The 14302-nt window shown below is 38.3% G+C and overlaps 1 protein-coding gene across 1 annotated transcript in view; it reads right to left on the bottom strand.

Annotated features, from left to right (window-relative positions):
• LOC117524916 (lysyl oxidase homolog 1) overlaps positions 1-13170 on the bottom strand; it is a 58695-nt gene extending 45525 nt beyond the window's left edge. Inside the window, exon 1 of the mRNA XM_034186736.1 lies at positions 13023-13170. Coding sequence (XP_034042627.1) covers positions 13023-13069 — 47 coding nt within the window. The 5' untranslated portion in view covers positions 13070-13170. The remainder of the gene's footprint in view (positions 1-13022) is intronic.
• Between the last annotated feature and the right edge of the window lie 1132 nt (positions 13171-14302).

Below are 14302 nucleotides of genomic sequence, written 5' to 3'. Positions count from 1 at the left end.
CCTAATAGCATGAATTTAAGATAGGATATTAATTTATTAGTATGACAATGAGGAAATACAGTCACCTGTTTTTCAAATCCATTTACATGTCAAACAAATTTACTTCTTCCTTTCAGCGACTGAATCTGACCCTCTCAAGTGAAAACAAATAGTATTTAAGAACTCATTATTTTGCAAGTAACAGGCTTTAGAAGGTCCCTTAATTCCACTTTTTACACTTCCAGCAATGACAGATTTTCTTCTGCAGGACGTATCCTTCCTGTCTGGTGTAGATGATCTCAGTGTCCTGACTGGACATTTCTGACATATATATCGGTGTGGCATGCTGCCTATTTGGTCATTTCAGGGTGTGCTTTATGGCAATTCACGCTTCTCCAGAATGTGCTGATTTATATGGGGGCAGGATTCATAAGGTTTCATGCAATTTTAACAATTCTCTGGATTTCCGAGTGTTTGCTGAACACGCTTATATGATCAGATTGTACACAAAAGGGACAAGAACTTTAAGAGAAGTTTGTTCTTGCCTGAGGCCCAATGAGAGCGCTGGGCACATTGATCAAACCGAGGACGAGTCGAACTGTAATGTTGCGTGTAAAGTGATATTTACAGCTTATGGTCCTGTTGTTCCGGTGTACCCTCTGTGGGACTGATCCTTCTGTTCTCTAGAGCACAACAAAATAAAACGTACTTAGGATCATCTTTATTGTATGTGTCACATCATCCTAATGGACATTCAAAGCTCTGTGTCCTCAGCATGTGTTTGAGGGTTCGTCTTATGGAGGTTAGAGCATCATTGGTGTGATAATACCAAATTCAAAATTGAATTTTACCTGTTTTCAGTAATTCATCAAACTTCCAATTACAAATCCACGTGTTTTCCTCAGAGGCAGTTACAGTTTAGTCAATAAAGGAGCCTGCAGTCTGCTGTTTTGGAGCACTTGACTTTGAGACAATCAGTTACAAAAAGAAATATGTTGAATTAGAGCACCGTGCACGTAGAGCGCAAACCTCTGCCAACACTAGTTTCCATTTCCACAAAATTTTACCTTATTTCAAGGTCAAAGTCCTGTTAGAGGGCAGCACGGTGGCTTAGTGGTTAGCACTATTGCCTCACAGCGAGAAGGTAATGGGTTCAGTTCCCACCTGTGGCCTTTCTGTGTGGAGTTTGCATGTTCTCCCCGTGTTTGCGTGGGTTTCCTCCGGGTGCTCCGGTTTCCTCCCACATCCAAAGACATGCGGGTTAGGTGGATTGGAATCTTTAAATTGTCCATGGATGTGCGAGTGGGTGTGAATGTGTTTGTTTGTCTGTTTGTGGCCCTGCGGCAGACTGGCGTCCTGTCCTAAGTGCACTCCGCCTCGCACTCTATGACTGCCGGGACAGGGTCCAGCCCCCAGCGACCCTTGATTGGACTAAGCGGATGAAGATGAGTGTGTGTGTGTGAGTCCTGTTAGAAGTGGCTTTTCACAAGATATATTAAGATAATTAAGATATATTAGGTAATCAAATGTCAGGAGTATGTATTTAGTTCATGCACTTGAATCAAAGTTTTTTTTTGTGGTGTCAACTAAATAGCTATGTCACATCCCACAACTGAAATGAGTGCAATATTTATTATGTGGAATATCCAATGCCACGGAAATATCCACAGTTTTGTACATACTTTTCTCTTTTTTGCTACTACGTTCTTGTAAGTTTTTTTCTTTTTTTTCTTTTGCTCAGGATACACCTCTTTCATTTGGTTAAATTTATATCTATTTTTCTTTTCTTCTCCAGACCTTTCAAGTCTGCATGTGGTTTATACAGTGAAGAAAATAAGTATTTGAACACCTTGCGGTTTTGCAAGTTCTCCCACTTAGAAATCATGGAGGGGTCTGAAATTTTCATCTTAGGTGCATGTCCACTGTGAGAGACATAATCTAAAAAAAAAAAAAATAATCCGGAAATCACAATGTATGATTTTTTAAATAATTTATTTGTATGTTACTGCTGCAAATAAGTATTTGAACACCTGTGAAAATCAATGTTAATATTTGGTACAGTAGCCTTTGTTTGCAATTTTCCTATAGTTTTTCACCAGGTTTGCACTCACTGCAGCAGGGATTTTGGTCCACTCCTCCATACAGATCTTCTCTAGATCTTTCAGGTTTGGAGTTTCAGCTCCCTCCAAAGATTTTCTATTGAGTTCAGGTCTGGAGACTAGCCTTGCCACTCCAGGACCTTGAAATGCTTCTTACGGAGCCCCTCCTTAGTTGCCCTGGTTGTGTGTTTGGGGTCATTGTCATGCTGGAAGACCCAGCCATGACCCATCTTCAATGCTCTTACTGAGGGAAGGAGGTTGTTTGCCAAAATCTCGCAATACATGACCCCATCCATCCTCCCTTCAATACGGTGCAGTCGTCCGGTCCCCTTTGCAGAAGAGCACCCCAGAGTATGATGTTTCCACCCCCATGCTTCATGGTTGGGATGGTTTTCTTGGGGTTGTTCTCATCCTCTACACATGGTAAGTGGAGCTCTGTTCTGGTCTCATCTGACCACATGACCTTCTCCCATGCTTCCTCTGGATCATCCAGATGGTCAATGGTGAACTTCAAACGGGCCTGGACATGTGATGGCTTGAGCAGGGGGACCTTGCTGCCCTGCAGGATTTTAAACCATGACAGCATCATGTGTTACTAATGTAATCTTTGTGACTGTGGTCCCAGCTCTCTTCAGGGCATTGACCAGGTGGTCCTGTGTAGTTCTGAGCTTTCTCAGAATTATCCTTACCCCACAAAGTGAGATATTGCATGGAATCCCAGACCGAGGGAGATTGACAGTCATCTTGTGTTTCTTCTACTTTCTAATAAATAATCATAACAGTTGTTGTCTTCTACCAAGCTGCTTGATTGTTGTCCTGTATTCCATCACAGCCTTGTGCAGGTCTACAGTTTTGTCCCTGGTGTCCTAAGACAGCTCTTTGGTCTTGGCTATGGTGGACAGGTTGGAGTGTGATTGATTGAGTGTGTGAACAGGTGTCTTTTATACAGGTAACAAGTTCAAACAGGTGCAGTTAATACAGGTAAAGAGTGCAGAATAAGAGGGCTTCTTAAAGAAAAATTAACAGGTCTGTGAGAGCCAGAATTCTTGCTGGTTGGTAGGTGTTCAAATACTTATTTGCAGTAGTAACATACAAATAAATTATTTAAAAAAATCATACATTGTGATTTCCAGATTTTTTTTTTTTTAGATTATGTCTCTCACAGTGGACATGCACCTCAGATGAAAATTTCAGACCCCTCCATGATTTCTAAGTGGGAGAAATTTGCAAAACCGCAGCGTGTTCAAATACTTATTTCCTCACTGTATTTGCACTGAAAGGCTTACAACTTACCTTTCTCTGGACTGGTTACAATGACAATAAAGTATCTGTATCTGTTTTTGTTTTTTCCCCCCAACTTTTTCAGTTTCTAAATTCTTTTTCAGATAATTTTCAAAGATCATTGGTTATCACTGCTATGCACAATTTGTCATTGTTTTTTGGCACTTGGTTTTTGACTGATAACTGGAAACAAACAGGCATAAATTTAGAACCTGCATTCAGTTTTTGTGGTGTAGGTAAATCCATAACAGGAAAATGAAAGTGATTGAGGTACTTTTGATTGAGATACAGTATACAGTAAGACTCGCATATAATCTACGAGACCTCCCGAGCACCAAAGGGCTTACGTGTTTCCCTGATTAAACGCCTGATCTTGAATAGGGGCCTGCCTCATTTTATGGCTGGGTCAAAACTTCACCTGACAAAATAAACGCCTGCCTTAAATAAGCGCCGGGCATTATGTGCAGTGGTGGGCACAGCTAACCAAAAAGTTAGCTTCGATAACAGCTAATCAGCTAACTGAAAAGTTATCTTTTATGAAGCTAAATTGATAAACCACCCCAAAAAAATTATCAGAAGGTACAGCTAACCGATAACTTTCAGTATTGTCTCCGGTACACTTGCAACTACTAACAAGCTGATTTTGAGTTTTAACACCACGAGCGCTTCTGGTAGCATCAAAGGCTAACACAAAGCCAAACAATGCATTGGCATTTGTGACTTTGTGCACCCTGCTTACTGCTAGAAACTCCTGTTTACGACATATCTTGTAACAGTAAAGCAGTTGAGAAGCGCTAAGCTCCAATCAACACCCAAAAAAACACATCATTGTTCTTTAAGAGCATATCGCAGAGTCACAGTGAGGCAGAGGTCTTGGAAAATAAAGCAGTTTTGACTTATGGTTTTGATTTATAAATTAAATTAATCAGGATAGAATAACTCCATTAATGTCAATTTAGTCATTTGTACAAAGTTAAAATATAACACATACGAGGGCTGTCCGTAAAGTATAGGTCCTTTTTATTTTTTTCAAAAACTATATGGATTTCATTCATATGTTTTTACGTCAGACATGCTTGCACCCTCGTGCGCATGCGTGAGTTTTTCCATGCCTGTCGGTGACGTCATTCGCCTGTGAGCACTCCTTGTGGGAGGAGTCGTCCAGCCCCTCGTCGGAATTCCTTTGTCTGAGAAGTTGCTGAGAGACTGGTGCTTTGTTTGATCAAAATTTTTTCTAAACCTGTGAGACACATCGAAGTGGACATGGTTCGAAAAATTAAGCTGGTTTTCAGTGAAAATTTTAACAGCTGATGAGAGATTTTGAGGTGATTCTGTCGCTTTAAGGACTTTTCACGGTGCGAGACGTCGCTCAGCGCTCTCAGGCAGCGTCATCAGCCTGTTTCAAGCTTAAAACCTCCACATTTCAGGCTCTATTGATCCAGGACGTCGTGAGAGAACAGAGAAGTTTCAGAAGAAGTCGGTTTCAGCATTTTATCCGGATATTCCACTGTCCGCGCGTCGGGACGCAGCCGACGCGGTGCGGCGGCACAGGAAAAACACCTCCGTGTTGATAACCATTTGTAAAATCCAGGCGGCTTTTGATGGCTTTTAGTGGAGTGAGTATATGAGAAATTGTTTATCAGCTGGAGATGTTCCAACTTGTCCTCAAGGCTTCCAACAGAGGTGTTTTTCCTGTGGCAGAGCGTCGCGGCGGCTGCGAGCCGACGCTGCAATCCGCCCGCATGTCGTTATACAGATGGAGGACCTGAGATTTTCCAGAATGGATTCTTCCACATTCGCCGCCATCTGGGACCCTTTCCTCTCCCACCTGGGTTCGACATGATTACTCAGTGACTTTTATGTGGGACACTGTGTTAATGGCACCGTATGTTATATGCAGCGATCTTGATGATGCATCCTGTTCTCCTTCCTTTTGTTTTATTTAGGGCATTGACGTACATATATATATATATATATATATATATATATATATATATATATATATTTTTTTTTTTTTTTTTTTTTTTTTTTTTTTTTCTCTTTCAATTATTATTTTTGTTTCTCTGTGTGTTTCTTTCTTTTTTCTCTCTGCTGTTCAATTAATAACTGAATAAAAATAATTTAACAAAAAACCCACACGCTAACGTGAGGTGTGTGTTGGTGTTTATATATAAATCTGCTTTTGTGAAATATGCCATTTTTTTTATTTGTAAAAAATAAAACAAAAAAAAAATAGCCATTTGCAGAACCCAAAAGTCAAGTTGTGATTAAACAACTGTCTGATATAACCAGGGTCAAAATAAATAGAATACTGCCATCTACTGGCGCCCAGACGCTCAGACCCTAACTCATAATCCTTTGCGTGCCAGAGAGTTGCTGCGGTTTTAAACAGCACAGAGAGAAAACACGACGACAATTGTAAATGAACATTATACAACCAAAATGTACATTTTTATTTCTTTTGATCAGCTGCAGCAAGAGGCTGCAACAACTCTCTGGCGTGCAAAGGATTATGAGATATCTCAATACTTAGGGCGACTATTGCCATGAACACTACTGGCCAGGAGATGGCAGTACAGACCCGGAAAACTTGCTCAAACAAATATTCCAAATAAATAATCCATGTCTGCTACGTTTAAGATGTGTGGAATTTAGTAAACGCAAACCGAATTTCAGACATGTTATATATATATATATTACTCTGGAACAAAGAGGACAGACAGTGTTTGACATAAGCAAGACGTTAAAGAGCAAACAGCTCACAGTGATTCCGATTGAAAATAATGGAGAAGCAACCTGGGCTGCTTCTGGCATTTTTACATAATACAAACACAATAACAATGTCTATAAACCCAGAGAATATATTCACGAGGGTTTTAGGCACAATATACAAAGGGTTTAATGCTGTTGTCCGTGTGGAGCCTGATCAGAGTGTCTCAAATGCATTTCTGCTGTTGTGAATGTACTGAAATTACTCATAATGCACTGGACACAGCATGTCCACACTAAAACCTTCAAAATGAATGCATTACTTTAAAACTAAAACATATATATGATATTTTTCACTTTATAAAACTTCAGAAGTGACATTAATTAAATAACACTTGTCCGAAATTAGTTTGGTTAAAATATTATCCATAAGTTAAAACTGTATGCCTCTGGATGACTTGGGTGATATTGCCAGTGAGCCAGTACGGGGTCAAAAGAAATCAACTTTTCTTTTTCTGTGACCAGTTCTTCTTTGCTTGCAGAGGATAGAACTAGCTCTCCTCTGTTTACATTCACTGGCCTTGAATGACGTCCTGCCTCATTTAGGCGCTGGGTCTGTGCATGGTTTGAAAAAGTAAATGCCCAAGCTTATAATCAGGGAGATACAGTACCCACTTTCTTTGAAATGACTAGTGTCAGTGCTGAACTTATCACTCTTCTGTTCAGTGGTGGGCACACTTCTGATGTTTTCATTATCGGATTATCTTTTTAGATAACTTTAAAAACCATTATCGGACCAATTATCTTCCGATTAATTTTTGTCCGATAACTTTTAAACTGATAAAGTAAACAAAGCTGAACAGCGACAAGCATTTTTAACATCAGTTCAGCACCCACCTGCTAAACGTTTTCTAACAGACACACAGTTATAACCTCTGAAAACAGAATAGAACTGCTTGTATAAAATGCGTCTCAATTCTCTACAGACAAAGAAGAAACAGCCAAAAAATAAACCAACAACAACAACAAAAAAACATTTCCTTTAACACCATACGGATATGCTGGCAATATCACCTAAGTCATCCAGAGGCATACATTTTTAACTTATGGTTCAAATTTTAACCAAACTAATTTTGGACAAGTTATTTAAAATTACTGTCATGTCTGAAGTTTATAAAGTGAAAAATATCAGATATATGTTTTAGTTTTAAAGTAATGTGCTAATTTTTAAGGTTTTGTGAGCACATGCTGTGCCCCGCAGTGCATTATGGGTACGATGATGTAATCTCAGTACGTCACGACAGGAGAAATGCATTTCAGACACTCTGTTCAGGCTCCACGGACAACAGCATTAAACTCTAGTGCCTAAAACTCTCTTGAATATAGTCTGGACGTTTATAGACGTTGGTTTTGTATTTGCGTTTGTTAAATTCCACGCATTTTAAATGTAGTAGACAGGGATTATCTGGAATTTTGTTTTCAAGGCCTCTACTGCCATCTACCGGCCAGTAATGTTCATGGCAGTATTCGCCCTAAGTACTAAGCATCTGGGAACCAGTAGATGGTAGTGTTCTATTTATTTTGACCACGGTTATATCAGATGATTGTCAAATCAACTTTTTAGCTTTGCAAATGGCAAATGCAATTTTTTTTTTTTTTTGCAAATGAAGTTTAAAAACAAAACAACAGCAAAATAATAATAATAATAATAATAATAATAATAATAACATTAACAAGCCAGCTCTGCAGTGTTTGCCAGGCACAGTGCAAGCATTTGGACGCCTGTAGCTTTTCAGCAGCAGGAAACCTTCCGACCACAATAATATATCAAACAGGTTTGATTCTCATTCGACCATACGATCGGCGATCAGGAGGTGGTCGTCAGATGTTGACCGCAGCTTGATACTCCATGTACACTACACGATGCAGGATGCACAATTAACCTGAAACTCGGTCCAAAACATTCCTGCATGAAAAATCATCTCGCACAGTGTAAAGCACATTTTACAACATCATAAAACGTGTGCACATTCTCCCCACATGCAAAACATTTTGCGATGACACTTCCAGGGCTCCGTAAAAATGCCTGTTTTTACAAATAAAAATTTTTTACAAAAGCACATTTATCTTTAAGCACCAACACACAACAGACGTCACATTAACATGTTGGTTTACATAATGAATGACTGAACCAATCAGTGTTTAGCAGAGGCACTTTTACCCAGAATCCTTTGCGATCTGTCTGTTACAAAACCTCAGAATTAGTGCATTATTCAACATTAAAAGATATATGTTATATTTTAACTTTGTACAAATGACAGAATTGACATTAATGGAGTTATTCTATCGGTATTAATGTTATTTACAACCCCTGGCAAAAATTATGGAATCACCGGCCTCAGAGGATGTTCATTCTGTCGTTTAATTTTGTAGAAAAAAAGCAGATCACAGACATGACACAAAACTAAAGTCATTTCAAATGGCAACTTTCTGGCTTTAAGAAACACTATAAGAAATCAAGAAAAAAGACCAAGCAGAGGAAAAAATATGGATTCACTCAATTCTGAGGAATAAATTATGGAATCACCCTGTAAATTTCCATCCCCAAAACTAACACCTGCATCAAATCACATCTGCTCGTTGACATTGACCCTATGTCATGAAATTGACCCTATGTGTCTTTTTGCAAGGAATGTTTTCACAGTTTTTGCTCTATGGCAAGATGCATTATCTTCTTGAAAAATGATTTCATCATCCTCAAACATCAGAAAAGTGGTCCAAAATATCAACGTAAACTTGTGCATTTATTGATGATGTAATGACAGCCATCTCCCAGTGCCTTTCTTTACCTGACATGCAGCCCCATATCATCAATGACTCTCGAAATTTACATGTTTTCTTCAGGCAGTCAGATCTTTATAAATCTCATTGGAACGGCACCAAACAAAAGTTCCAGCATCATCACCTTGCCCAATGCAGATTCGAGCTTCATCACTGAATATGACTTTCATCCAGTCATCCACAGTCCCGATTGCTTTTCCTTAGCCCATTGTAACCTTGTTTTTTTCTGTTTAGGGTGTTAATGATGGCTTCGTTTAGCTTTTCTGTATGTAAATCCCATTTCCTTTAGGCGGTTTCTTACAGTTCGGTCACAGAAGTTGACTCCAGTTTCCTCCCATTCGTTCCTCATTTGTTTTGTTGTGCATTTTCGATTTTTGAGACATATTGCTTTAAGTTTTCTGTCTTGACGCTTTGATGTCTTCCTTGGTCTACCAGTATGTTTTCCTTTAACAACCTTCCCATGTTGTTTGTATTTGGTCCAGAGTTTAGACACAGCTGACTGTGAACAACCAACATCTTTTGCAACATTGCGTGATGATTACCCCTCTTTTAAGAGTTTGATAATCCTCTCCTTTGTTTCAATTTGCATCTCTCGTGTTGGAGCCATGATTCATGTCAGTCCACTTGGTGCAACAGCTCTCCAAGGTGTGATCACTCCTTTTTAGATGCAGACTAACAAGCAGATGTGATTTGATGCAGGTGTTAGTTTTGGGGATGAAAATTTACAGGGTGATTCCATAATTTATTCCTCAGAATTGAGTGAGTCCATATTTTTTCCTCTGCTTTGTCTAAAAAAGTAACCGTTACTTGACTGCTACAATCTTTTTTTCTTGATTTCTTATAGTGTTCCTTAAAGCCAGAAAGTTGCCATTTGAAATTACTTAGTTTTGGTCATGTCTGTGATCTGCTTTTTTTCTACAAAATTAAAACAACTGAATGAACATCCTCCGAGGCCGGTGATTCCATAATTTTTGCCAGGGGTTGTATAAATCAAAACCATAACTCAGCATGACTTATTTTCAAGACCTTCGACTGACCGAGCGTTGTAATTGATAGAGAGCTGGCTTTATGGCTGCTCTTGGGGTGTCTCTGTGCTGGGAGCACTGTAGTAAACCAGAGTTTCCACAGGAGCAGAATGTTGAAAGAAAGAAGTGTGGTCTCATTGTTTGGGTCTGTTGTTATTTTTAATATTACTAGAAGCTATTAAATTGTTTTACTAGTAGTTGTAAATGTGCCAGAGATAATATCGGAATTATCGGTTATCTGTAACTTCTGATACATTTTTGGGTGGTTTATTGTTTTATCTTTATTGAAGATAACTTTTCAGTTATCTCATTATCTGTCATCGAAGTTAATTTTTTGGTTATCTGTGCCCACCACTGCCTCTGTTGCGACTGGGCACGCCCAGTCCTGCTCTGTCCGGTACATGTGAGGGGTTTTAATGAAAATGCATTGCGATGGGATGTTACATGAGAGCTAAAATCTGTTACACATGATCTGGTTGAATATGGTGTTTATTACATGGAAAACCATACAAAAACATTCAGACTTTTGCTTTGTCAAGTGAGTGCAATTACCCGGTTTATACGATGATGGTTTAGGTGTTTTATTGTAATGCAAAATGTTCACCAAATGGGCTTTTCTATATTAAATTCAGATAGTGAGTGTCAGTCGGCACCTTACTTTGAAATATGAGAGCGATAGGGCATGTTTGATTAAGATATAATGTAAAATATACATTAAATGGGGTTAAATTTAAATGGCCACAAAATCTGTAATCTGGATCAAATCCAGATCAAACTTTGTCAGTTGATAAAGGATACCATTCTACATAACATCTCAAATATGAAAGAAATTTTATGTTTTATGACAGAGTTATGAAAATTCAATCAATGTTAAAGACAGGGATTTTTCAAATTTTCCAAGATTTTTCCTGACTTTACCTTTGACCTATGACCTTGAAAATGTAATCAGTTCTTTATTATCAGGATTTGAATCATTACTAAAAAATTTCATAATGATATATGAAACACTGTGTGCTCCAGGCTCCTCACAAACAAACAATAAACAAAGAGGGGTGAAAACATAACCCCTCCACTTTATTGGTGGAGGTAATAAATGCTCTGGAACATGAAACACAACAAACCTTTTCCTCCACGTTATACCACAAATATATAGTAAAAGAAATGTTCTAGCAAGTGTAGTTTTTACAGCTGGAGCCGCTTTGATGATATGATGCTTGACTCATACAGTGTCATTTAGGTTCGTTATAAAGCCTGGGCAGGAAGCCCCAGCACCAGCCAGTCAATTGCTTTTGCTTTTTCCTTATAGGCCAAATTGTCATTGTAGGAAAAAAGAGTGACATTTAATTCAAAATAAATAAATGAAAATAGAAATTTTAAAAATTTTATGGAAATAAATTCAATAAATATTTAAATATTATTAAATATATTAAATATTTATATTTATATATTTTTTCAAATATAAAAATACATTTATATAGCCAAACAGAATATATTAAGAAAGTGAAAATAAACATGCCTAATAAACAACAGACAATAATTGGTTTGTGTTTTTAATCTATCTTATATTTCCACATTTATTTCTTTTTTCTTTTACTGATTTATTATATTTTTGACATAATGAACACTCCATATTTGCATGGCCAAAAACATCAATGTCTGATTTATTTATTTAACCTTTGAACTGGAAGATGTGCTGTTAACCATTAATGTCACCAAGGCAAAGCGACTGAGAGAATAAAGAGATTTTCATAGAGAGAAAAAGCTGTGTATCGTCTACATAGCAATGACAAAAGAAATGTTACCAAACTGGATTATTTGAAGGGTCTGACATGGACTGTTTTGTGTCGGTGTTTATATCCCATATATACTATGTACTCTTACAAAAGTTATTGAGGTCTGTCTGTAGATATTTGGTCAATGATAGATAGTCCTAGACAAAAAAAAAAAAAAAAAATATTGCTGCCAACTGGCAACATGTCCACACATTCACACACTGCTGTCATGTGGCTTGAACATTCTCAGTATGTAATCCCCCCAAAAATGTGAAAAATGTTCCAACTGCTCCATATGACCTGGAAAGGACAGGATAACAAATGACACTTCCCATATAAGATAATGCCCACATCTAGGTTATCACAGGACAAAGCCCAAGGTGTTTCTGTTAGTTCATACACTATATATATATAGTTTTAATTCTAGAATCAGAATCACCTTTACTGTCATTGCACAGCATATCAGCACAACGAAATTTGTTTGTGCATCCTCAAAAACATGCTCACCCTCACACATATCTTACCCACACACACACATACGTCAATAAATTATTAAGAACATCAGGAGATTGGGGGGTGGGGTGGGGTGAGGCTAGCTCAGAGACCTCTAAATTACACCATTCCAGTTCGACATTTGTCTCATATTGCACTGTCCCCAATAAACATAACTCATATTGCACTATTTCCACATTGTCTTTGTCCCATATTTGCTAAAATATTTGCATATTTTCTATTTGCTAAATGATACTTTGCATCACCTTTATCCACAGTTGTAATAACTTTATTTTTTGATCACTGTACAAACTGAAACTGGACTTTATCATCGTTTGTACCCCATAACTCCATAATGTTCAGTTCATACCTACTGTAAACTATACCTTCTGAGATGTTATGCGGTATGCTTTCAACATGATTGGAGCATTCTCCACCTGACTGGAAAATCACTAAGGGCGCTTGGGCAAGGCCTTTAATCCCCTATTGCTCCTGGTGTGTAGTGAGCACCTTGTATGGCAGCAACCCTGACTTCGGGTGAATGTGAGGCATAATTGTAAAGTGCTTTGAACGTCTGATGGCAGATGGAAAAGCGCTATATAAATGCAGTCCATTTACCATTTATTTCTAATTCTGACCCATGTGAAATCCTTCATTGCCCCAAGCCTTGCTACAGATATTACTCTAAATGGTTATCATGCATCCGTTTATTCACCTTTGGTGATCCCAATTATGGGCAAAATTGGCTGCGGGCTCATGGACGAATTGCTGATAAATTAAAATGATGATTGCATAAGTGAAATCTGTTTTGTACAAGTACTTACTGATGACAGCTATGCCACTCCCAGGTATGGCGTGCCCTGTTAGGCATAAAGTCTGCTGTTCCCTTGTTCTTCACCCTCTGTGGAACGAAGCAGGACCCTCACATCGTATTCAGTAGTCTCGGGGCTGTAGGCAGAGCTGAATGACGTGCACACATATCAAGACAAAAAATGGTCAGGGAATCTGCACAAACAACCTCAAAACTACAGTATGCCAGTATCTCTGTTTTTTTAAGACAAGTGAAAAAAAAAAGAGAAGTGTTGGAAAGGCTTGGAGGCATGAGAAGATCCACTAAATAATTCATTCAACAGGTTACAATAATCTGTGATTCAGAAGTGGAAAATGGGCACCTGGTGAGGTATATTGTTTGTGTGAAAGAGAAGGCACAATGTCAAGTTAACACTGCCACTGAAGATCTAAGCCATTTGTCTTGTGGCTGTTTTGACATTGGAGTGCCGTAGCAAATTACACAGCCCATCTGTCGGTGATCGCTGCAAACTCACACAGGATATGAAACTGCTTCAAGGGATGCCTGTTTTTCTGATGGGAAAGAGGGCAAAACAGACCAGCCGTGGGTACAGCATACTTAAATCATTTCAACAGTGTCCTTAGCAGAGTCTCAATCAAGTGGCCAAGCCTGAGGCTGAAGGCATTCTGCCTGACTACACAGATGCCATTTACGTAATTTATGTTGTGCTGGTGAATAAAATTTTCATGTTTTCTTTAGGTATGTTGCAGTTTGTGCAGAATCCTGAATGGCAAGAATTGTTGGATCGTCACATCCTAGTTAATGTTGCTAGAGATGAGGCATCATGCATGTAAATAATGCATGCTAGCAGCCACTTTGCCAGTTGGGGCTGAAAAGGATGGTTATAATTGCACCTTCTCTTTTTGGCATCTGCTCGAGCACAAATTAAAATTCCTAGAAAATGTAGATGTCATTTGGTGAATTGTGCCATGCTGTATTAATGCATTAACTACAATAAATGGTTTTCTACTTCATTATACACAAGACACCTGTCGAACATAGAAAAACAACCCAAAATAGCTGCCAAAGAGTGTGTCGAGTCATATTCCTACTTAATCAACTTTACAAGCAAGTGTGAGATGTCTTCAGTATGAGGAAGGTTTGCCACTGGAGGCACTTCAGTGATGTGTACCAGCATGTGGCAGCATCTGTGGTGTGAAGTGGTTTCTTGACAAAAACAAACAAACAATAACAAAGAAAAAAAATCTGATTTTTTTCATGTATATTTCTGATTTTAATTAATCCACTTTAATC

This window comes from Thalassophryne amazonica, chromosome 2, assembly GCF_902500255.1.
Source record: "Thalassophryne amazonica chromosome 2, fThaAma1.1, whole genome shotgun sequence".
Lineage (NCBI taxonomy): Eukaryota > Metazoa > Chordata > Actinopteri > Batrachoidiformes > Batrachoididae > Thalassophryne > Thalassophryne amazonica.
Note: the sequence above shows the minus strand (reverse complement) of the source record. Positions and strands in the feature narration are given on the sequence as shown.